Source organism: Cherax quadricarinatus, chromosome 52 (genome assembly GCF_038502225.1).
Source record: "Cherax quadricarinatus isolate ZL_2023a chromosome 52, ASM3850222v1, whole genome shotgun sequence".
Lineage (NCBI taxonomy): Eukaryota > Metazoa > Arthropoda > Malacostraca > Decapoda > Parastacidae > Cherax > Cherax quadricarinatus.
The window spans coordinates 28,041,561-28,066,693 of record NC_091343.1 but is presented as its reverse complement, the minus strand read 5'-3'; the positions used below and the strand labels follow the sequence as shown (position 1 = coordinate 28,066,693).

Below are 25,133 nucleotides of genomic sequence, written 5' to 3'. Positions count from 1 at the left end.
CTTCTTCCTAATCATGTCTATAGCTGTCCTGAACTTTCTAACTAAATCCTCACTTCTACGCTTGCCTACATCATTGCCTCCAGCACTGAGGCAAATAATAGGATTGATCCCATTACCGTTCATGATGTTGTCAAGCCGGCTAACAATGTCCTCCATCCCAGCCCCAGGAAAGCATACCCTTTGTCTCCTACTCCTGTCCTTCAAGCAGAATGCCCTATCCATGTATCTAACCTGGCTATCCCCAACAACAACAATATTCTTACCTTCCTTGTTGTCGTTCGTCGTGACGATCCCAGTAGTAGACTCACATTCGTCGGGTAGCACCGAGAATGCGTTGGAGGTTTCCACGGGAGTTTCCACAGCAGTCTCTTTCTTCTTCATCGTTTCTGGCTTTCCATTCGTCTTCTTGATCGTCAACTTCGTCGTCCCCTGCTGTCCAACCACTGACCACGATCCCTTCTTGACCTGAGGACTCGAAACAGGAGGACTACTACGAATCCTCTTGTTTTCCTCGGTCAATCGCCGTATCTCCATCTTCGCTGCCCTCAATTCTTCCTTAAGTTGCTGGTAAAGTTGCTCGATGGAGGGCATCTTGGTTCAGTCCACGGGAGCAAACAAGACACTTCTTCACAGAGTTAAGTACAGGTCACCACTCAAGAGCACACAAACAGTCTTCACTGAGCTAAGTAACGTGAGCAGTACACGTCACCAGTACACACTCAAGAGCACACAAACAGGTCTTCACTAGAGCTAAGTACACGTCACTATTCTATATATATATCTACCACAATTTCCTGAGGTGCTAGGTAATTACCTCCATCATTTACAATGCAAAGAAATGTGAATGGATTGTGGAGAAATTAACCTGAGAACTAGTAATCAAAAACACCTTCAACCCTCCTGATGACTATTAAATCTTAAGCTTTAAATGTGCATCAATCTGTGATTGTCTTTCCATGAGTCTTATGTTTTTTTCTTGTTGTTGAGGGTTACAAGGGCCACTCACAGCTTTCACTTATCAAGCTCTGCTTCCTGATGTACAGAGAAGAAATAATACCCAAAGTTGGGCAATGACAGGAAAGGAAACAGGACTTTCCTTTGCAAATATTCTGAGTCAGGTCAGATGGAGCCCATACCAAAGCCCCAGCAGAGTGGGAGACCTACTCCCTCACCTGAGTTCAGTAACTTACCTCTTGCCAAAACTTGTGAAACATGCATAAAGTGGAAAAATGAAGTTGATGAATGGTGCCAGCTGGCCCAGTGGATAACGAGTCTGTCTGGAGTTTTATGATTCTCTGACTGCGGGTTCAAGCCCCACCTGTGGTATGGTTTCTTTGCAATTGTGTCACTACGATTTCGTGAGCCCCTATAATAATGTGTCCACTGGGCAGAATAAGGTGAGGAAAAGTGTCCCATATAGAATGGGAGAAATTTGTCATTGATGTGAGATCACAACACCCCCATACCAAGGCTGGTACCGAAGTCATATCTTATTTCTCTCTGGTGTATGAAAAAGTACAATGTGTACTTTTTCAAATTTAAACAAACATTTCTCAATGCATACCTCTACGATCATCTTCCCGTGAGTCTCATTTCTCTCACGGTGGTTTGCGTTCTTCTGAATCTGTTGTAGTACATGCTCTTGGCAGGTCCTGCACTCCAGGGCAAAACTCGTTTATGGTTGATCACACTTGTTGAACCTTAATGTCCTGGGCTAAGTGTAGCGGTGAACCCAACCACACTAGATACCGCTGAAATCCAGTCATCACTCGCTGATAAATAATTTCCAGAACAAATGTACGCTCTGCACAGTCTGCTACAAACTCCGGCATTCTTCTCCATGTTCTCATAGTCTAGCTTAAAGATCCAGAGTTTTAATCTGGCGGGAAGTTCAGATATGGACGACTGCATCATAAGAAACTGTTCTGCCGACCCCAGAGGAAGGTATGGGTTGCAAATGGTGGCTTCTTGAATATTGTGCTTCTCTTCTGGTGTGGGTAACATTGTAGTCAATAATTTCAGGTAGCTTTCCACAGGATTCCTATTATAGTTTCCACTTGCTGTCTCAGGTTTGCACTCACTGCCTCTGGTTTCCACTCACTGCTTCTGGCTACCTTTTCTTGGTTATGACTCTCCAGACTCCAAAATCATATTCATCAACCGGTAAGAAACAAAAGCCTTTAAAAATCTGAAAAACAAATTACTGGCAGCACCACATTCGAGACATTTAACATACTTAAAAGCCTCTTCAAATCTACAATCTTTGCAGGAACTTGTAATCAAGAGCAAATGGATAATTTTCAATAACAAAAACTTTGGCAAATTTACTTGCCACAACCTATGTCATGACCCAACAAAGTTATACTAAAATGGCCAACAGATAACTTCTAGTCATTTACATTTATTTTAAATGTCCTAAATATCTCCAAGCGATATTCAAAATGGGACGCAGGTTCATCCCATGTATTACACACTAACTCCAGTTATAACAACCAGGTAAGCTTTAAAATCCTACAAGAGCCTCATGGATAAATATTACAAAGATAGAAATCTACAATACTACATACCTGGTAACTTTAAAGAGACCAACTTTACAAACAAAAAGGTACAGAAACAGAAACATCTGCTGCAACCCTGGAAAAGGAAGGCATAAACATGGACTTTCATATGATTTACGAGGCCCTGGTCAAAAATCCTCGTAAAACAAACTGTTAAGCTTTAGATAAACTTCTCCATGGTAAGGTCAGCATAAGAGAAGAAGTTTGTGTTCTTGCACTGGGCTCAGAACTGCGTCTACAATTTAATAATGATGCTAAAACACAGCATGTTCCAAGAGAACCATCATCCCCAGACAACTATATAGACTTTAACCCTTTCAGGGTTTCGGCCTTACTAGTATGGCTTACGTGCCAGGGTTTTTGACGTACTAGTACGCCTAAATTCTAGCGCCCTCAAATCTAGTGAGAGAAAGCTGGTAGGCCTACATATGAAAGAATGGGTCTATGTGGTCAGTGTGCATGGTATAAAAAAATCCTGCAGCACACAGTGCATAATGAGAAAAGAAAAAAAACTTTGACCGTATTTCTGGATTAAAATAGTGACTTTGCACTGTATTTTCGTATGGTATTTATTGTTGTATTCTAGTTTTCCTGGTCTCGCTTTATAGAATGGAAGACATATTACAGAAATTGAGATGATTTTGACTGGTTTTACGATGAAAAGTACCTTGAAATTGAACTCAAAGTAGCAGAAATATTTGATTTTTACCAAAGTTCAAAAGTAAACAAATCATGCTATGCGTCCAATACACGTCAACTGGTGAGTCTGATATTCTTTCACAAGTGAGCTGATATTATATATACCATTTGTACACCAATGCATTAGTCTGCGTAACAGTAAATCTTCTATTTTTTTGTGAGAATAAAAATTCAAAGTGGAAAGCAAACGAATGTAAGAGGGGCATGGGGATGTGACTAATGAGCAGAGGAAATGTAATTTTAGTGCCAGGAATGTCATTCTTGTTTATTCTGGACCCTATTCGGAAATTGGCATCTTTTGAAATTTGTGTGAAATTTGCAAAATTGCTAAATTCTGACTACTGTATTGGATAGTTGAAATCGGTAAATGGGTGGTTTCTTGTACTCATTCAATAAAAAAAATGGAGTTCTAGTGAAATAATTATGATTTTTGTCAACAAGTACACAGGAATTGGCCGAAAATAGGGCTCAAAGTGGGCAATATCGGCGATGCATAAGGCTTAGGTTCAGTCTTCTTATCAGTTTCTCCTTGACCTTACATCCAAACTTGAGGAGACCTCTGACATAGTTTCGAAAAACTTAAGCTTGTCAATGGACCATTACCAAACCTATTTTGATTCCAAAAGTCAGAGGAGAAGTTTTAAAGTAGGAGATGAAGTTCTGGTACTTTTGCCTATCAAGTCAAATAAATTATTAGTAGCATGGAAAGGTCCATATAAAGTATTAAAAATTTGTGGGAAAGTTGACTACCTCAAGCTGTATCATATCAGCATCCTTAAGAAATATTACCGAAGAAATTCGGTTAACTGCCTTAATAACTTTGACTTAGTTTTTCCACACGAACTTGATAAAACAACTGAAGAATGTAAGGTGTGCATAATTGACACCTCTAACTTAGACTATGATGAAGAACTACATGACTTGGTGACTCTTGACCACTCGGGCGCAACCAACATTAATATTAATGAATCTTTGGATGACCGTAAGAGACATGAACTACTTCAATGTGTGAGTAACTTTTCAGACGTCTTTACTGATATTCCAGGTGTTACCTCCACGGTAGTCCATAAGATTGACTTAGTGACAGACAATCCTATCAAACGAAAATTATACCCAGTTACAGTTCACCTTAGGCATGCATTTGACCGAGAGGTAGACAAATTATTAAAACTAAAGATCATTGAACCTTCAGTATCTGCATATTGCTCACCTGTAGTCATGGTTAAGAAGGAAGATAATTCATATAGACTTGCTATTGACTTCAGAGGCCTTAATGCTATAACTCGGTGGGATGCTGAGCCTATATCCTTAATAGATAGCGATCTACACAAATTTTATGACTCTTTCTTCTTTTCAGAGATTGATATTGAGCAGGCATATCATCAAGAAATGTTAGATCCTTCTTCTAAGCAGTACACTGCTTTTCCTACCCACCAAGGACTGATGCAATATAGAACTATGCCCTTCGGTTTGGTAACTGCCTGTGCTACCTACGTGAGACTGATGAGAAAGGTCTTGGGTAATATGCCAAATGTTTCAGTTTATTTTGATAACATTTACGTAATGACATCCACGTGGGGCGAACATATCCAAACATTAACATCAGTTTTGCGTAGGTTATGCTCACATGGCCTCACTGCCAAGCCGAAGAAATGCTTCCTTGGGTATAACAAGATTAGATATCTTGGACTAATACTTTCTAATAACTCTCTGCAGCCTCTCCCCAGTAAGATCAAAGCTTTATCAGAATTTAAATTCCCCAAAACCAAGAAGCTCATGCGAAGCTTTCTTGGTTCTGTAAATTTTTATGCACAGTTTATCCCGAACCTTACTGATCTTACAGGCATCTTATCCGACTTCCTTAAAAAGTCTGTGAAGGAACCTCTTGAACTTTCCGATGTAGCTCGGGAAAAGTTTAATGAGATTAAAAATATCTTCTCAAAAGACCCTATACTTAAGATTCCAGATATTAATAAAATATTTTGTTTGAGAACTGATGCCTCCAATACTGGCTTAGGTGCAGTGCTACTACAATACCATGATGGTACTCCCTTCCCTGTATGCTTCCTAAGCAGGAAACTCCTTCCCACAGAAACGAGATACTCCACCATTGAAAAGGAATGTTTGGCCCTTGTGTGGGGTATCTCCAAACTTAAATTTTATTTGCTGGGAAAAGAATTCATTTTAGAAACGGACCACAAATCTTTGATATACCTAGAAACTTTTAAGGGAACCAACAGTCGCCTCTTGAGGTGGACATTGGCACTCCAGGCTTTTGAGTTCCATATTGTGTATATCAATGGTTCATCCAATTATTTATCTGACTGGTTAAGTCGTTACAGTCAGTAGAAGATTTGTTGCCTTATGCGACTTCCACATGTTTGAACTTTTTCCTAGCCTATTCTTCTTATACTCCTTGACTATAAGTCTTGGTATGGGGGAGTGTGAGGGAAAAGTTCAATAGATAGGAGTAGCGAGGGAGTGTACAGTAACAATATTTTCATTGCCGTCTACTTGTTAAGGTAGGGTAAGTCCCGGTCCAGCTATTCCCCCCCCCCTTTTTCCCCCTCCCCAAAAGTGATAGTTTGGTTGCCAGCTACTTGTTAAGGTAGGATCAGTCTAGCTCCCACTATCCCTTCCCCTCCCTCTTCCCCCCCCCCCGAAAGGTGACGTGTGGGGCTCCGGTCAAACAGTAAATCACTCGACTCACAGCTCCCAACACTACTGTAAGTACATGCCTGATCATATTTTAGTGGACTTATTGGTCGAAAGCTTCACTTTTGACCAATAATTAACTTAGTCCTTTCAGTCTTGATTGGTTAAAATGTTTTAATAATCACCACATCTTTTAGGTATTGTACTTATCATGGAGAGTGATTTCTTAAGCAGTGGGTAATCTGTCACCTTTACAGCTTGAAAGGACAGAGAGGGTCATCTGCTAATCAACGATTAGAATTGAAGGAGACGGACTAACGTTCTGAGACATCCCAAATTTTGATCCACTTACCTGTTTGTGTATGCAAGTAGCAGGATATAACCCCTCATCATTGCAGTGGAAAAAACCTGCTTTCCTGTCATCTGGACGAATTATTGACGGCTAGAAAATCTGTGAAGAACGAGCCGGTGGGTTGTCATCAACACCTGCGACCCCCCCCCCCATCATCGGCAACGGCTATGATTTCATCAACACGCAGTGTCACCAACAACAGACTCCCAAGTTTTATATATATATATATATTAGCGTTGAATTCAGATATCATTTATATTTTTCATTTTTCATTTTCTTTAAGGTAGGATTAATATTTCATGTTTAAGTGTTTTATATTTTATATTTTCTAAATAATAAAGTGTTTATGTTTGTCAGTTTTTGTTCTTTTTCTATTCATTAATTTTCCTGAGGAGGAGCCAGCCTTGGTAATACTGTCTGAAGTTGTTACAGGGCTGAGTAAGCCTTCACAATATACTAATAAGCGTTCCGAAGACGAATGTCGTAATAGACATACCAGGTTTCAGCTTGTAGGATATGACGTTCTGAGGATGGTTGAGAATGTTCGAGAAGACGTAAAGTGCTTCATACCAGCCAAAGACGTCTGCTGGTGCAAGATTTATGAAGTCCCGACATATGTTGTTCATGTTGACCGTCGCAATGTTTCCAGCCTCGTCAAGACTGAAAAAAAAGAATAAGTAGAAGAAAAAGACAAAAGAGTAGAAGAAAAGACAAAAGATTTTATTATTATTATTAAGCCCGGAAGGTAACTAATCCGAGATAATCACACAAAGCCAATCATGCAGTTGGGAATGAAAGACAGTCAACAGTCTCATCATAAATTTTGTTGCTGTACATCAGATCATAAAAAAAAAAACATTCAGTGTGGCCTTTTCCCTGTATGATCCTTTGGTAAACCTTACCACAGGCGGGGGTAGAACCCGCGATCAGAGAGTCTCAAAACTCCATACCATCGCGTTAGCCATTGGGCCAGCTGTGGCTAGTTGGCCCAGTGGCGAACTCGACGGTCTGGAGTTTTGAGACTCTCCGATCGCGGGTTCTATCCCTGCCCGTGGTATGGTTTGTTTGCAATCGTGTCATTACGATTTAGTGAGTCATGATCCTTTGGTCCTCTTCACCAGGATTTAACCCACAACACTTGGTTTTTACACCTGTTCACCTGTAGTAGGTGGAAAAGAACAAAGGGTATAAAGAAACGTGCTCACCGTCTCCTTCCGTTTCATATAATTATCATTATTATTATTTGAGCACCGATTTCTATAACTTCGTTATTTCTTTGCACTGACCAGATGACTGAGGTCTGGTTGGCGATGTGGAACTTCTGGCCATCCTCAACACCTGTGTCGCTGAAAACGACGGGAGTTTTCACCAGGAGGTTGAACCTGTCAGGATGCAGAGAACGAAAGATTGCCGCCGCTTGAAAGGAGTCGACGAAGAGGTTGTCCCCACCGTCACCCTCGATCTGACTGATGCAGTGCAGTAACTGAACCTTTGATAAACAGTGAAAAGTCTTTGTAAATAAGACACAATTCGGGGTTTTTGGCAAGTTTCGTGTGAAGACGTCATCCACTATTGATTTTATCAGTTCTTAAGATGTGAGGAACTGATAAAGTTACTGGTGGACAAAACGTATCCTGGCAAACTTTATCTAACCTAACTTAACCTGTGCTTCAGACTCTTCTCGACTACGGTGCTCCTCACCAACTCCAAGGCTAACGGGACTGATTACTTAATCTTTTTATAAAGTTCTACTGTCTTCCAATTATGTCCTGAAGTATGTATTGATGAAGTCACTGGATGCCGAAACTTCTACAATAAAGATACCTAGACGTTGCACATGTGTCTAATTCTTCATCTTGTAGGTATTGTGTACCATAAATGTACAGTGTTCATTAATAATATGCAATAGACCACACGTTGTCTTTTTCACATAGTGTATTTGTATAAGTGGAGATTTATATATCCAGGACAAACTTTTATTACAAGATCTTCCGATCAACACAAAGCTGCTACAAGTCTTAATTACTTGGTAAATTTTACTCAGAGCGAAATATTGCCACAATTAAGACTTGTTCTGTTTGTTTATTACTCCATTTTGGGAAAGTCTCTGAGGATGATCCTAGTGTGACCAATGCTAGGCTAGTCTGGGAGGTTCGCTATGCTAGTAAGGGAAGTTCGCCAGGCTAATAGAGAAAGTTTGCTTGGCTAGTAGGAAAGGTTCGCTAGGCTAGTATGGGAGGTTTCCTAGGCTAGTAAGGGAAGTTCGCTATGTTAGTAGGAGAAGTTCACCAGGCTAATAGAGAAAGTATGCTAGGCTAGTAGGAAAGGTTCGCTAGGCTAGTAAGGGAGGTTCCCTAGGCTAGTAGGGAAGTTCGCCAGGCTAGTAGAAAAGGTGTTGACGTGTACTTAGCTCTGTGAAGACCTGTTTGCTCGCTCTCTACGAATTGAAGCAAGATGCCCTCCATCGAGCAGCTTTACCAACAGCTTAAGGAAGAATTGAGGATGGCGAAGTTGTAGATTCGGCGACTGACCGAGGAAAACAAGAAGATTCGTAGTAGTCCTCCTGTTTTGAGTCCTCAGGTCAAGAAGGGAAACTGGCCAGTGGCTGGACAGCAGGGAACGAAGTTGACGATCAAGAAGACGAATGGAAAGGTAGAAACGATGAAGAAGAAAGAGACTGTCGTGGAAACTGTTGTGGAAACATCTAATACATTCTCAGTGCTACCCGACGAATGTGAGTCGACTACTGGGAACACCACGACGAACGACACCAAGGAAGGTAAGAATATTGTTGTTGTTGGGGATAGCCAAGTTAGGTATATGGATAGGGCGTTCTGCTTGAAGGACAGGAGTAGGAGACAGAGAGTTTGCTTTCCTGGGGCTGGGATGGAGGATATTGTTAGCCGTCTGGATGACATCATGAGAGGTAATGGGAGCAATCCTATTATCTGTCTCAGTGCTGGAGGCAACGATGTTGGCAGACGTAGGAGTGAAGACCTGATTAGCAGGTATAGGTCAGCAATAGAAATAATTAGGAGTAAGGGTGGGAACCCTGTCATATGTGGTATTTTGCCAAGGAGAGGAGTTGGAAATGAATGGTTGTCCAGGGCAATTGGTGTCAATTGCTGGCTGGACAAATACTGTAAGGAAAATGCGGTAACATTCATTGACAACTGGGACCTCTTCTATGGCAGAAATGACATGCATGCCAGGGATGGGGTTCACTTATCTAGATCTGGGGTGGTAGCACTGGCAACTGCAGTGGAGGGAGCAGTTAGGACTTTAAACTAGGAATAGTTAGTGGTTTTGGCAGGAAAACAGTGAAGTCCCATTACGAGATCTGGGGGAACTAGTAATAAGCAGAACGAGGTAGATATTGAAAGGTCAGGGACTTTGGGTGATAAGGACAGTAATAGGTTTAATAGAAAAACAGAAATGAGCAGGAAGGGCAGAGAGAAAGGAGAGTCTTTCAATGTTTATTATGCTAATTGCCGTAGTGCTAGGAATAAGATGGACGAGTTGAGATTAATTGCTAGTGCAGGTAACATTGACGTATTTGCCTTAACTGAGACGTGGTTTAATTCAAAAAGTCGGGACATGCCTGCGGAATGTCATATTCAGGGTTTTAAATTGTTCCAAGTAGATAAAAATATCGGGAAAGGGGGTGGGGTGGCATTGTATGTCGGAGATCGCTTGAACTGTTGCATAAAAACGGGTATTAAGTCTGAAGTAACACATACAGAGTCTGTTTGGATAGAATTTTCAGAGGGGCATGAAAAACTGATTTTAGGAGTGATATACCGTCCCCCAAACTTAGATAGGGACCAGGGGAGACTACTATGGGAGGAAATTGTTAAGGCCACAAGGCACGATAATGTAGTAATTCTAGGAGACTTTATCTTTAGTCATATTGATTGGAATTTCTTGACTGGGAATTTAGAATCATACAATTTCTTAGAAGTAGTTCAGGATTGTTTTTTGAAGCAGTTTGTGACAGAACCTACAAGGGGAAATAACCTGCTTGACTTAGTTATGGCAAACAATGAATCCCTTGTTAAAAATTTATAAATTTCAGAGGAACTGGGTGCTAGCGACCACAAATCAATTACATTTAGCATTGAATGGAAGTACGATAGTAGTAATAACTCAGTAACAGTCCCAGATTTTCGCTTAGCACATTACGATGGGCTTAGAGAATACTTATCATCTGTTGACTGGGCTAACGAAGTGAGCTATCAATATGACAGTTTTCTGAACACTATACATTCTGCTCAAAGAACGTTTATCCCATATAAAGAAATTAGATCAAATAGAAATGACCCAAAATGGATGAATAATAGGCTCAAATATCTACTAGGGCATAAGAAAGGAATTTATAGGCGTATCAAAAGAGGTGAGGGTCATCTTATGAATCAGTATATTGACATTAAGAGGGACATTAAAAAGGGGATAAGAAAAGCTAAAAGGGACTATGAAATTAAAGTTGCTAGGGATTCTAAAACTAACCCAAAAAGTTTTTTCCAGGTCTATAGAACAAAAGTTAGAGATAAGATAGGTCCCCTTAAAAATAACTATGGGCACCTTACTGACAAAGAGAATGAAATGTGCTCGATTTTTAATAATTATTTTCTCTCAGTTTTTACACAGGAAGACACTAACAATATTCCAGTAATTAATTTTTATAGTGGGCTAGAAGAAGATAAATTATGTAACATCACAGTCACTAGTGAAATGATTGTGAAGCATATAGACAGACTGAAGCAAAATAAGTCGTCGGGTCCTGATGAGGTTTTTTCAAGGGTTCTTAAGGAATGCAAAATGGAACTCTGTGAACCATTAACTAATATTTTTAATTTATCTCTTCAAACAGGTGTAGTGTCTGATATGTGGAAGATGGCTAATGTAATTCCTATTTTTAAAACAGGGGACAAGTCGTTACCGTCAAATTACCGCCCAATAAGCCTGACCTCAATTGTAGGCAAATTACTAGAGTCAATTATAGCTGAGATTATAAGAAGCCATCTTGATAAGCATAGCTTGATTAATGATACTCAGCATGGATTCACAAGAGGCCGGTCTTGTCTAACTAATTTATTAACTTTCTTCAGTAAAGCTTTTGAGGCTGTTGACCACGATAAAGAATTTGATATTATTTACTTAGATTTTAGTAAGGCTTTTGATAGAGTTCCACACCATAGACTGTTAAAGAAAGTGGCAGCTCATGGCATTGGGGGAAAAGTGCTCTCATGGATCGAGTCATGGCTCACTGACAGGAAGCAGAGAGTGTCCATAAATGGGGTTAAATCTGAGTGGGGATCTGTAACAAGTGGCGTTCCTCAGGGATCAGTCTTGGGCCCGTTGTTGTTTATAATATATATCAATGATCTTGATGTGGGAATTACTAGTGATATGAGCAAATTCGCCGATGACACAAAGATAGGTAGGATAATTGATTCAAACGTAGATGTTATGGAACTTCAGGAGGATTTAAACAAACTCTATTCTTGGTCAGAAAAGTGGCAGGTGCAGTTCAATGTAGATAAATGCAAGGTTCTGAAGCTTGGGAGTGCCCATAACCCTAGTACTTATAAGTTAAATGATGTAGAACTTAGCCATACAGATTGCGAAAAGGACTTGGGGGTTATGGTGAGCAGCAACCTTAAACCAAGACAGCAATGCCTAAGCGTACGTAATAAGGCAAATAGATTACTGGGATTTATATCAAGAAGTGTAAGCAACAGAAGTCCAGAGGTCATACTGCAGCTTTATACATCATTAGTAAGGCCTCACCTAGATTATGCAGCTCAGTTCTGGTCTCCATATTACAGAATGGACATAAATTCGTTAGAAAACATTCAGCGTAGGATGACTAAATTAATACATAGCATTAGAAATCTTCCTTATGAAGAAAGATTGAAGACTCTTAAGTTACATTCACTTGTTAGACGAAGAATGAGGGGAGACCTGATCGAAGTGTATAAGTGGAAGATAGGTATTAATAAAGGGGATATTAATAAGGTCTTGAGGATGTCTCTCCAAGAGAGAACCTGCAGTAATGGATTTAAATTAGATAAGTTTAGATTTAGAAAGGACATAGGAAAGAACTGGTTTGGAAATAGGGTAGTTGATGAGTGGAACAGTCTACCTAGTTGGGTTATTGAGGCTGGGACTTTGGGTAGTTTCAAATTTAGGTTGGATAAGTACATGAGTGGGAGGGGTTGGATTTGAGTGAGACTTTCATATCAGAGCTTATTTCTTGGGTGGCATTGAAAATTGGGTTGGGCAAATGTTTTGTTAGTGGGATGAATTGTAAAGGACCTGCCTATTATGGGCCAACAGGCCTCCTGCAGTGTTCCTCCTTTCTTACGTTCTTATGTTCTTATGTTTGCTAGGCTACTAAGAGAAGTTCGATAGGCTAGCATGGGAAATTTGCTATGCTAGTACGGAATTTCAGTAGGCTAGTAGGGGAAGTTCGCTAGGCTAGTAGGGGAGTTTGCTAGGCTAGTAGAAGCTGGTCTAGTGGCTAACGCGACGGGCTGGAGTTTTGAGACTCTATGACCGCGGGTTCAATCCCGGCCGGGGGTATGGTTAGTAGAGAAAGTTCGCTAGGCTAGTAGGGAAATATTGATAGGCTAGTAGAAGTTCACTAGGTTAGTAGGGAAAGTTCCCTAGGCAAGTAGGGGAAGTTCACTAGGCAAGTAGGAAAGATCGCTTGGCTAGTAGAAAATTTTCGTTAGGCTAGTATGGGAAGTTCGCTAGGCTAGTAAGGGAGGTTTCCTAGGCTAGTAAGGGAAGTTCGCTAGGCTAGTAGGAAAGGTTTACTGGGCTAGTAGGAAAGGTTAGCTAGGCTTGTAGAAGAGGTTTGCTAGGCTTGTAGAAGAGGTTCGCTAGGTTAGTAGGAGAGATTCGCTAGGCTAGTAGGAGAATTTCGCAGCTCTAGTAGCGGAAGTTTGCTAGGCTAGTAGGAAAGGCTCGCTAGGCTAGTAGGGGAAGTTTGCTAGGCTAGTAGGAAAGGTTAACTGGGCTTGTAGAAGAGGTTTGCTAGGTTAGTAGGGAATCTCGCTACTGTAGTAGGGGAAGTTTGCTAGGCTAGTAGGAAAACTTCGCTAGGCTTGTAGAAGAGGTTTGCTTGTCTTGTAGAAAAGGTTCGCAAGGTTAATAGAGGAGTTTCGCTAGGCTAGTATGGGAATTTCGCTACACTAGAAGGGGAAGTTCGCTAATCTAGTAAAAAAGGTTCCCAACGCTAGTAGGGGAGGTTCGCTAGGCTAGTAAAGGAGGTTTGCTAGGCTAATAGGGGAGATTCGCTAGGCTACTAAGGGAGGCTCGCTAGACTAGAAGGAGAATTCGCTAGGCTAGTAAGGGAGGTTAGCTAGGCTAGTAGGGGAGGTTCGCTAGACTAGTAGGAAAAGTTCGGTAGGTTAGTAGGAGAGGTTCCATAGGCTAGTAAGGAAGGTTCGCTAGTCTAGTAGGGGAAGTTTGCTAGGCTAGTAAGGAAGGTTCGCTAGGCTACTAGGAAAGGTTCCCTAGGCTAGTAAGTGAGGTTCACTATGCTAGTAAGGGAGGTTCACTATGCTAGTAAGGGAGGTTCGCTCGGCTAGTAGGGTAAGCTTGTTAGGCTAGTAGGGGAAGTTCACTAGATTAGTAGGAGAAGTTGGCTTGGTTAGAAGGGGAAGTTCGCTACGTTAGTAGTGGAGATTCACTAGGCTAGTAGGAGAAGTTCGATAGCTTAGTAATGGAGATTTGCTAGGATAGTAAAGGAGGTTTGCTAGGATAGTAGGAGAAGTTCGCTAGGCTAGTAGGAAAGGTTAGCTAGGCTAGTAGAACAGGTTTGCTAGGCTTGTAAAAGAGATTCGTTTGGTTAGTAGGGGAAGTTCGGTAAGCTTGTTGAAGTACTCACTAGGCTAGGGTACAGAGATTATTTATACTTGTTAACTCAAACTGGTTGCAACACTGGTATATTGCAAAGTAGTCAGATGAAGTATGACTGGTACACACTGGCTAAACATCTGCTTGTAATTATTTGATAGGAAGTAAAAAAGATTCGTGACCCTTCTGAGAGGGCTGGGTCCCTCAGGGCCGAAAAGGGCTGAAGGGGGCTAATACCTCCCTGGAGAAACTTTCTCCACAATATTTGCCTAATATATATATATATATATATATATATATATATATATATATATATATATATATATATATATATATATATATATATATATATATATATATATATATATATATATATATATATATATATATATATATATATATATATATATATATATATATATATATATATATATATATATATATATATATATATATATATATATATATATATATATATATATATATATATATATATATATATGATGCCTTCTACCTACTCACCAGGTGCCTATCAATCCCAAAGCTTATCTACTTTCTGAGATGCTCCCCAGCCTTCAGCAGTCCAAAACTCAAGGATTAAGACCATGTTAGAGAGTGTATTGAATCTTTCCCTTGAAGATGGACAGTGGTCGCAAGCCTCACTTCCGGTCAGGCTTGGGAGGCTAGGAGTACGCAGATCCTCCCAGATTGCTCTACCAGCTTTCCTATCCTCTTCCATAGAATCAAACGAGTTGATAAGGCAAATTCTTCCTGATAACCTCAGTGACTCAGCAGGAATACAGGACCCTAACTATGCCAGTGCCATCACTGAATGGGAGACTCTTGCTGCTCCACCACCAAATCCTAGTGCAGCACTGGCTCACAAACAGTCATGCTGAGATGGCCCGATCGCTGAAAAGGTGCTTGCCAACATGCTCAGGGCTGCAACATCAGATAGGGAGACTGCCCGTCTCCAGGCTGTGAGCGCACCTCACTCCAGGGACTTCCTCCAAACAGTTCCCATATCGGCAATGGGAATGCAACTCGACCCTAAGACCCTCTGTATTGCAGTGGCTCTGCGCCTTGCTGCCCCAATTCACACAGAATATACGTGTATTTGCGGCGAAGCGCAAGCAGACCAATACGGTCTACATGGTCTTAACTGTTCCAAAACCAAGGGCTGGCATGCAAGACACAATGAGGTCAATGACATCATAACGAGAACCCTTGTTACAACTGGATGTCCAGCCGAGAGGGAGCCCCGATCACTAGCAGCCAACAATACCCACAACCAAGCAAACTGCCCCAACGGGATCACCATCTATCCTTCGAAGAATGGCAAGGTCTTAGCATGGGACTATACCTGTGTGTCCACACTGGCTAACACATATATCCTTCACAGTGTCGGGCGACAGGGAGGAGCTGCTGACCACAAGGAGGAGTACAAGATCAGCAAGTACAGGGACATACGCCAACAGTATCAATTTGTACCAGTGGGATCAGAGACCTTGGGATCATGGGGAAAAAATGCCACACAAAATTGGGATCCAGACTCATTGACACCACCAGGGACCCAAGAGCAGCCACTTTCACGTTTCAGTGCCTCAGTGTGGCCATCCAGAGGGGAAATGTAAAGTAAAAGGACACAAGTGCAACTAATGTGACATTTTATTGTGGCAACGTTTCGCTCTCCAGGAGCTTTATCAAGCCATTATAAACAATACATGAACACAGAGGGTATACAAAGGCTCAGAGTGAGGTGCAATACTAGTGAGGTACCATTTCAATGTTCACTAGTGGTAGTAGTAGTAGTAGTAGTAGTAGTAGTAGTGACAAAAGTAATACAATATGGTAGAGCAATTAATTCGTACATGAGTATAAGGATATAAAAGCTATTACTTGAGTAACATAAAAATAGGTTGGACAAATATAGACTGGAAAGGGGCAGGTTGTTTCAGTGTTCACTCTCTGTAATGTGCTTTGTGTAGTATAACAGGAGAGACTATGTGATGGCAGGGTTTACTGTTTTCAGGAGGATTCTTGCTAAGACTTCGGAGATAGTGAAGCTGCCGTTGTTTTGTTTAATTGTATTCGAAACAGCGATCAGTGCTGATTCGAGGCACTTGCGTCTGCGGAAATTAGTTTCTTTGATCACTAATTGGGCGTCTCTGAATTTCATGAGATGATTGGTGGAATTTCGGTGTTGTACACAGGCGTTGTTCAAGTTATCGTTCCTACATGCGTAAATGTGTTCATTGAGGCGGGTGTCGAGGTTTCTTGCTGTTTAACCTACGTAAATCTTGTCACAGCCTCCACAGGGTACAGTGTAAACTCCTGCATTGACTGGTTCGTGGTGCTTGGATTTTGTCCTGGTTAGATCCTTTATTGAAGTGCTAGAAGCGATGGCGACTCTGGTGTTAGCTTGTGAAAGTACTTTTGAGACGTTCAGTGCAACCTGGCTGTTGGGAAGAATTATAACTTTGTTGGGAGTGGTGTTGATGCGTGGAGAATTAATGACCTGAAGAGCTCTTTTCTTGCAGTCTTTGATGGAAAAAGAAGGAAAATGTAATTCAGTGAATGTTTGGTGAATGTATGTACATTCCTAGTCAAGAAACTCAGGACTACAAATTCGGTATGCTCTTTGGGGGAAATGCTTGCTGCATACTTGGCTCGTGTCCAGCTTTGGAGGAGCTGGATGAAATTCATGATCTTTGATACATTTTACCATTGTATTCATGTTTGTGTTTTTCTGTTTTTCTGTGTTTTTTCTGTTTATTCATAAATGTTCACATAGAATATAAAATATAGGGGGTGGTAGGAGAAGAAAATATTCAAATAGCTCTGGGGAGAACCTTTAGTTTTCCCTGAAGTACGTTTATTGTCTTTTCTGAGGATGAGGATCCCCATTCCAGCTATAGAGGTGGTACTTCCCTATATTAAATATATATATATACATATATATATATATATATATATATATATATATATATATATATATATATATATATATATATATATATATATATATATATATATATATATATATATATATATATATATATATATATATATATATATATATATATATAAATAAATAAATAAATAAATATATATATATATATATATATATATATAAATATATATACATATATATATATATATATATATATATATATATATATGTATATATATATATATACATATATATATATATATATATATATATATATATATATATATATATATATATATATATATATATATATATATATATGTATATATATACATATATATATATGTCGTGGCGAATATGTAAAACTGGTCAATTTGCAAGAACTCATTTAAAATTGAGTCCTTTCTAAAATTTTCTCTTATACGTTTAAAGATATATATTTTTCATTAATGTTAGTGTAAAAATTTTTAATTTTGCTCTAAAAGAATCTTAGAAAACTTACCTAACCTTATTATAACAAGAACAATTTATTTTAGCCTAACCCAACTAAATATATTTTAGATTTGTTTACAGTAATTTAATACTAAACAAACACAGTGAAATATATTTTTTCCGTTAGGTTCAGAATGATTTTGGCGAAATTATTGCATACACAAATTTTTGCTTGTCCTATACGGCAAGATGAATGTTGCTATTTAAGCCAAGATCGCAAGTTCTGCCTATTCGGCACGACATATATATATATATATATATATATATATATATATATATATATATATATATATATATATATATATATATATATATATATATATATATACATATATATATATATATATATATATATATATATATACATATATATATATATATATATATATATATATATATATATATATATAAATATATATATATAGATATATATATAGATATATATATATATATATATATATAGAGATATATATATAAATATATCTATATATATATATATATATATATATATATATATATATATATATATATATATATATATATATATATATATATGTATATATATATAAATATGCATATGGTATAAACCTTGGTAATAAATACCGACAAGTTGGTTTAGAAAGACACATAAGCAAACACTATGACATATTAGAAAACGTTTCGGTCCTGGGACCTTGATCACTTCTAACACACAGAGGTAGAAAGACATTATATATATAGGCGGAGAGTGAGGTGTGACGCACCTGACCTGAGGAATGTCATAAGAACATAAGAATGGAAGAACACTGTGGAAGGCCTACTGGCCCATGCGAGGCAGGTCCTTATCAAAACAACCTCTACCTATGATGAGGACGGGTAGACGATGAAATCATGTGACTCCTCTGGGTTGGTGGTGCTTAAATATCATGTATTCCAATGTTTTGAAATTTTGTAGTTTCCAGTATTGCGTTCTATAGTGTCGGTGACGGTGATTAGTGAGGCTTCTAGGCACCGTCGGCGTCTGAGGTCTGGTTCGGTGAGAACGAGTTGTGCCTCATTCCAGCTCATTAAATGCCCCGTGGAGTCTCTGTGGAGGACACAGACGTCTCTGTTAGAGGCATTTCGATGCTCATTCAGGCGGACTGCAAGATCTCTGCCAGTCTCGCCTACATATTTCTTGGGACAGAACCCACAGGGGATAGTGTAGACGCCTGCTATAGAAGTTAGAGGTGTGGGGCTGCGTTTCGTAGTGAGGTCTTTGATAGATGATGTGTTTATGGTGGAAACGTTGATGTTACTCATAGCAAGTGCCCGGCGAGTATTCGTGGCAACTTCACCACATGGGAGTACTATGAACTGCTTAGGGGGCTGTTCCATGGGCGGTTTGTTGAGGATAGCTTGTGCCTTGAGTCTGCAAACTCGGATGAAGAAAGATGGAAACTGAAGACGTGTAAAGGCTTGTGTTATGTAAGTGCATTCTTCTTCTAGAAAACAAGGGCTGGAGAAGCGAAGAGCTCTCAAGAAGCCAATGAGGACTCCTCTCTTAGCGCGGGTGTCTTTGTGTGAATAAAAGTGTATAAGATCGTCCTTGTTGGTAGGTTTTCTATACACTTTGAAGAGAAGTTTGTCACTGTCGGGAGATCTGCACAGTAAAACGTCGAGGAAAGGAAGTTTGCCATCATTTTCGAGTTCAAGTGTAAACTTTATTGACGGTTCATCTGCATTGATCTTTTTGAGAAGGGCCTGGATATTGAGACGTCTCGGATAGAAAACCAATATATCATCAACGTATCTTAGCCAGGTAACGGTGTTGGGAATGATGGTGCTGAATTTCTCTGTCTCCAGGTTTTCCATGAAGAGGTTGGCAAGCACAGCACAGAGCGGGCTGCCCATTGCCATCCCAAAGCACTGTTTGTAACAGTTGTCCTGATACTTGAAGAAGTTGAAATTAACACAAAGTTTCACTAGATTGATGAAATCTAGAAGAGGTGACGTGTACTTAGCTCAGTGGTGACGTGTACTTAGCTCAGTGGTGATGTGTACTTAGCTTTGAGTGGTGACGTGTACTTAGCTCAGTGGTGACGTGTACTTAGCTCTGTGAAGACCTGTTTACGCGCTCTCTACGAATTGAAGCAAGATGCCCCCATCGAGCAACTTTACCAACAGCTTAAGGAAGAATTGAGGATGGCGAAGATGGAGATTCGGCCACTGACCGAGGAAAACAAGAAGATTCGTAGTAGTCCTCCTGTTTTGAGTCCTCAGGTCAAGAAAGGAATCTGGTCAGTAGCTGGACAGCAGGGAAAGAAATTGACGATCAAGAAGACGAATGGAAAGGTACAAACGATGAAGAAGAAAGAGACTGCCGTGGAAACTGTTGTGGAAACATCTAATACATTCTCAGTGCTACCCGACGAATATGAGTCGACTACTGGGAACGTCACGACGAACGACACAAAGGAAGGTAAGAATATTGTTGTTGTTGGTGATAGCCAAGTTAGGTATATGGATAGGGCGTTCTGCTTGAAGGACAGGAGTAGGAGACAGAGGGTTTGCTTTCCTGGGGCTGGGATGGAGGATATTGTTAGCCGTCTGGATGACATCATGAGAGGTAATGGGAGCAATCCTATTATCTGTCTCAGTGCTGGAGGTAACGATGTTGGCAGACGTAGGAGTGAAGACCTGATTAGCAGGTATAGGTCAGCAATAGAAATAATTAGGAGGAAGGGTGGGAACCCTGTCATATGTGGTATTTTGCCAAGGATAGGAGTTGGAAATGAATGGTTGTCCAGGGCAATTGGTGTCAATTGCTGGCTGGACAAATACTGTAAGGAAAATGCGGTAACATTCATTGACAACTGGGACCTCTTCTATGGCAGAAATGACATGTATGCCAGGGATGGGGTTCACTTATCTAGGTCTGGGGTGGGAGCACTGGCAACTGCAGTGGAGGGAGCTGTTAGGACTTTAAACTAGGAATAGTTAGTGGTATGGGTTTTGGCAGGAAAACAGTGAAGTTCTAGTGTAGTAATATTATGAGTTCTAGGGGAACTAGTAATAAGCAGAACGAGGTAGATATTGAAAAGCCAGTGACACTGGGTGATAAGGACAGTAATAGGTTTAGTAAAAAACAGAAATGAGCAGGAAGGGTAAAGAGAAAGGAGAGTGTTTCAATGTTTATTATGCTAAGAGCCGTAGTGCTAGGAATAAGATGGACGAGTTGAGATTAGTTGCTAGTGCAGGTGACATTGATGTATTTGCCTTAACTGAGAAGTGGTTTAATTCAAAAAGTCGGGATATGCCTGGGGAATGTCACATTCAGGGTTTTAAATTGTTCCAAGTAGATAGAAGTATCGGGAAGAGGGGTGGGGTGGTATTGTATGTCCGAGATCGCTTGAACTGTTGCATAAAAACGGGTATTAAGTCTGAAGTAACTCATACAGAGTCTGTTTGGATAGAATTTTCAGAGGGGTATGAAAAACTGATTTTAGAAGTGATATACAGTCCCCCAAACTTAGACAGGGACCAAGGGAGACTACGATGGGAGGAAATTGTTAAGGCCACAAGGCACGATAATGTAGTAATTCTAGGAGAATTTAACTTTAGTCATATTGATTGGAATTTCTTGACTGGGAATTTAGAATCATACGACTTCTTAGAAGTAGTTCAGGATTGTTTTTTGAAGTAGTTTGTGAGAGAACCTACAAGGGGAAATAACCTGCTTGACTTAGTTCTAGCAAACAATAAATCCCTTGTTAATAATTTAGAAATTTCAGAGGAACTGGGTACTAGCGACCACAAATCAATTACATTTAGCATTGAATGGAAGTACGATAGTAGCGATAACTCAGTAACAGTCCCAGATTCTCGCTTAGCAGATTACGATGGTGAAGAAGTGTCTTGTGTGCTCCCGTGGACTGAACCAAGATGCCCTCCATCGAGCAACTTTACCAGCAGCTTAAGGAAGAATTGAGGATAGCGAAGATGGAGATACGGCGATTGACCGAGGAGAACAAGAGGGTTCATAGTAGTCCTCTTGTTTCGAGTCCTCAGGTCAAGAAGGTATCGCGGTCAGTGGCTGGACAGCAGGGAACGAAGTTGAAGATCAAGAAGACGAATGGAAAGCCAGAAACGATGAAGAAGAAAGAGACTGCTGTAGAAACTCTTGTGGAAACCTCCAACGCATTCTCGGCGCTACCCGACGAATGTGAGTCTACTACAGGGATTGTCACGACGAACGACAACAAGGAAGGTAAGAATATTGTTGTTGTTGGGGATAGCCAGGTTAGATACATGGATAGAGCATTCTGATTGAAGGACAGGAGTAGGAGACAGAGGGTATGCTTTCCTGGGGCTGGGATGGAGGACATTGTTAGCCGGCTTGACAACATCATGAACGTTAATGGGATCAATCCTATTATTTGCCTCAGTGCTGGAGGCAATGATGTAGGCAAGCGTAGAAGTGAGGATTTAGTTAGAAAATTCAGGACAGCTATAGACATAATTAGGAAGAAGGGGGGCCACCCTGTTATATGTGGCATTTTGCCAAGAAGAGGTGTTGGTAATGAATGGTTGTCCAGAGCAATTGGTATTAATTGTTGGCTGGATAAACACTGTAAGGATAATGCAGTACCATTCATAGACAACTGGGACAACTTCTACTGTCGAAATGACATGTATGCCAGGGATGGGGTTCACTTATCCAGGGCAGGTGTGGGTTTTCTTGCTAACTCAGTTGAGGGGGTTGTTAGGATTTTAAACTAGGATTAGTTAGAGGTATGGGTTTAGAAATGATAAATAATGAGTATGGATATATTGACTTACGCTCTGATATTAAGAATCTTAATAGTTACTGTCATGGAGTAACTCTGGGTAATGAAAATTTCAGAAATTGTGTAAAAACAAAGATGAATAGGAAAAAGTGCAGAAGAAAAAACATATGATGGTATTTTATGCTAACAGTCGAAGTGCAAGAAATAAAATTAATGAACTACGTTTGGTAGCATGTGCTGGGAACTTTGATATCATTGCATTAACTGAAACGTGGTATGATTTAAAGAGTCGGGATATGACTGCTGAGTGTAATATTCAGGGATTTAAGTTGTTCAATGTGGATAGATGTAATGGGAAGGGGGGAGGAGTTGCATTATATGTTCGAGAAAATATTAATTGTTGCATAAAAACAGGTATAAAAATAGATGGAGCAGTAACAGAATCTGTTTGGGTAGAGTTCGTAGAGGGTCAAGAAAAACTAATTCTAGGTGTAATATACCGACCTCCAGGCTTGGATCACTATAGAGGGAGACTTCTTTCGGACGAAATTGTTAGGGCTTCTAGACACAATAACATAGTCATAGTAGGGGACTTTAACTTTAGTCAAATTGACTGGAATTCTTTGACTTTATGGAAACAGTTCAGGACTGTTTTCTGAAGCAGAGCGTAACAGAGCCTTCAAGGGGTAATAATTTGCTAGACCTTGTCTTGTCAAATAAGGAAACACTCATGAATAATCTGGAGATCACTGAAGAGCTTGGCGCAAGTGATCACAAATCCATCACTTTTACCATTAACTTTAAATGCAAGAATAATGATAATACAATAAAAATCCCTGCTTTTCGTTCTGCCGATTATAATGGACTTAGGGAACATCTGTCTAATCTTGATTGGGGTTATCTAGCTAATGATTTTATTGACGATGATCATACTTATGATTATGAAGGGATCTGTTTTTATGATTGTTTTCTTAATAATGTACACCGTGCCCAGAGTATATACATTCCCCAGAGAGAAATTAGGTCTAATAATAACGATCCCAAATGGGTTAACAGGAGGCTAAAGCATCTATTAGGGAAGAAAAGGGGAATTTATAGGCGCATCAGAAGAGGAGAGGTTAACCATTCTGACCAATATGTTCAGCTTAAAAGAGAAGTAAAAAAGGGGATTAGAAAGGCTAAACATGACTATGAAATTAGAGTTGCTAATGAATCAAAGACTAATCCAAAGGGGTTCTTTCAAGTGTATAGGACGAATGTGAAGGAAAAAGTAGGACCACTGAAAATTGGGAATGAACAGCTGACGGATAACGAACTGGAAATGTGCTCCTTATTTAATGACTATTTTTTGTCAGTTTTTACACAGGCAGATGTAAATGAGATTCCAGTAATTAACATTTATTTAGTTCCTGATGAATTTAAGTTAACTAATATTACTGTCACGAGGGACATGGTTATTAAACAGATAGACAAACTGAAACAAAATAAGTCCCTGGGACCGATGAGCTGTTTTCCAGGGTACTTAAGGAATGCAAGATAGAGCTTAGTCAGCCATTAACGAGTGTATTCAATGCGTCCATCTTTACCGGTGTTGTGCCAGAGTTGTGGAAGATGGCTAATGTAGTTCCTATATTCAAATCAGGGGATAAGTCCACTCCTTCAAATTACCGTCCAATAAGCCTGACATCTATAGTGGGCAAGTTATTAGAATCAATTATAGCTGACATTATCAGAAGTCACCTTGAAGAGCATAACTTGATAAATGAATCTCAGCATGGATTCACGAGAGGTCGATCCTGCCTGACAAACTTACTGACGTTCTTCAATAGAACATTTGAGGCAGTTGACAGTGATAAGGAATATGATATTGTTTATTTGGATTTTAGTAAAGCCTTCGACAGAGTACCTCACAAGAGACTCTTAAGAAAAGTGGCAGCTCATGGTATAGGAGGTAAAGTTCTAGCATGGATTGAGGCATGGCTTACCAATAGAAAGCAGAGAGTTACCATTAATGGAGTGAAATCTGAATGGGGATTAGTCACTAGTGGCGTTCCACAAGGATCAGTTATAGGCCCTCTCTTGTTCATAATTTACTTTAATGACCTTGATGAAGGGATTACGAGTGACATGAGTAAGTTTGCTGATGATACAAAGATAGGCCGTATAATTCACTCTGAAGAGGACGTCAATGAACTGCAGGACGATTTGGACAAATTAATGTCTTGGTCTGAAAAATGGCAGATGAAGTTCAATGTGGATAAGTGTAAGGTACTTGCTCTTGGTAATGAAAATAACCCTCGAAGCTATAATCTAGGTGACGTAGAGCTTGATCATACAGAATGTGAAAAGGACTTGGAAGTCATGGTAAGCAGAAATCTAAAGCCAAGACAGCAGTGCCTTAGTGTGCGCAACAAGGCCAACAGATTACTTGGATTTATCTCAAGAAGTATAAGTAACAGAAGTCCAAAAGTTATTTTACAGCTCTATACATCACTAGTGAGGCCTCATTTAGATTATGCTGCTCAGTTTTGGTCTCCTTACTACAGGATGGACATAGACTCATTATAGAACATACAGAGAAGAATGACTAAAATGATTTACTGTGTAAGGAACCTCCCTTATGAAGATAGACTTAAAGCCATAAATCTCCACTCTCTGGAGAGGCGTAGAATGAGGGGAGATATCATTGAAGTGTATAAGTGGATGACAGGCATAAACAAGGGAGATATTAATAAAGTACTGAGGGTGTCGAACCAAGTAAGAACCAGAAATAATGGATATAAGTTGGATAAATTTAGATTTAGAAAGAA

The 25,133-nt window shown here is 39.8% G+C and overlaps 1 protein-coding gene across 1 annotated transcript in view; it reads right to left on the bottom strand.

The window, feature by feature from the left end:
• The window catches only part of LOC128705438 (gamma-butyrobetaine dioxygenase), a 152,005-nt gene that overhangs the window by 13,231 nt on the left and 113,641 nt on the right, over window positions 1-25,133 (bottom strand). The window contains exons 8-9 of the mRNA XM_070096218.1: window positions 7,551-7,753; window positions 6,761-6,924 (exon numbers count right to left, since the gene is read on the bottom strand). Of these exons, the coding sequence (XP_069952319.1) occupies window positions 6,761-6,924; window positions 7,551-7,753 (367 nt within the window). The remainder of the gene's footprint in view (window positions 1-6,760; window positions 6,925-7,550; window positions 7,754-25,133) is intronic.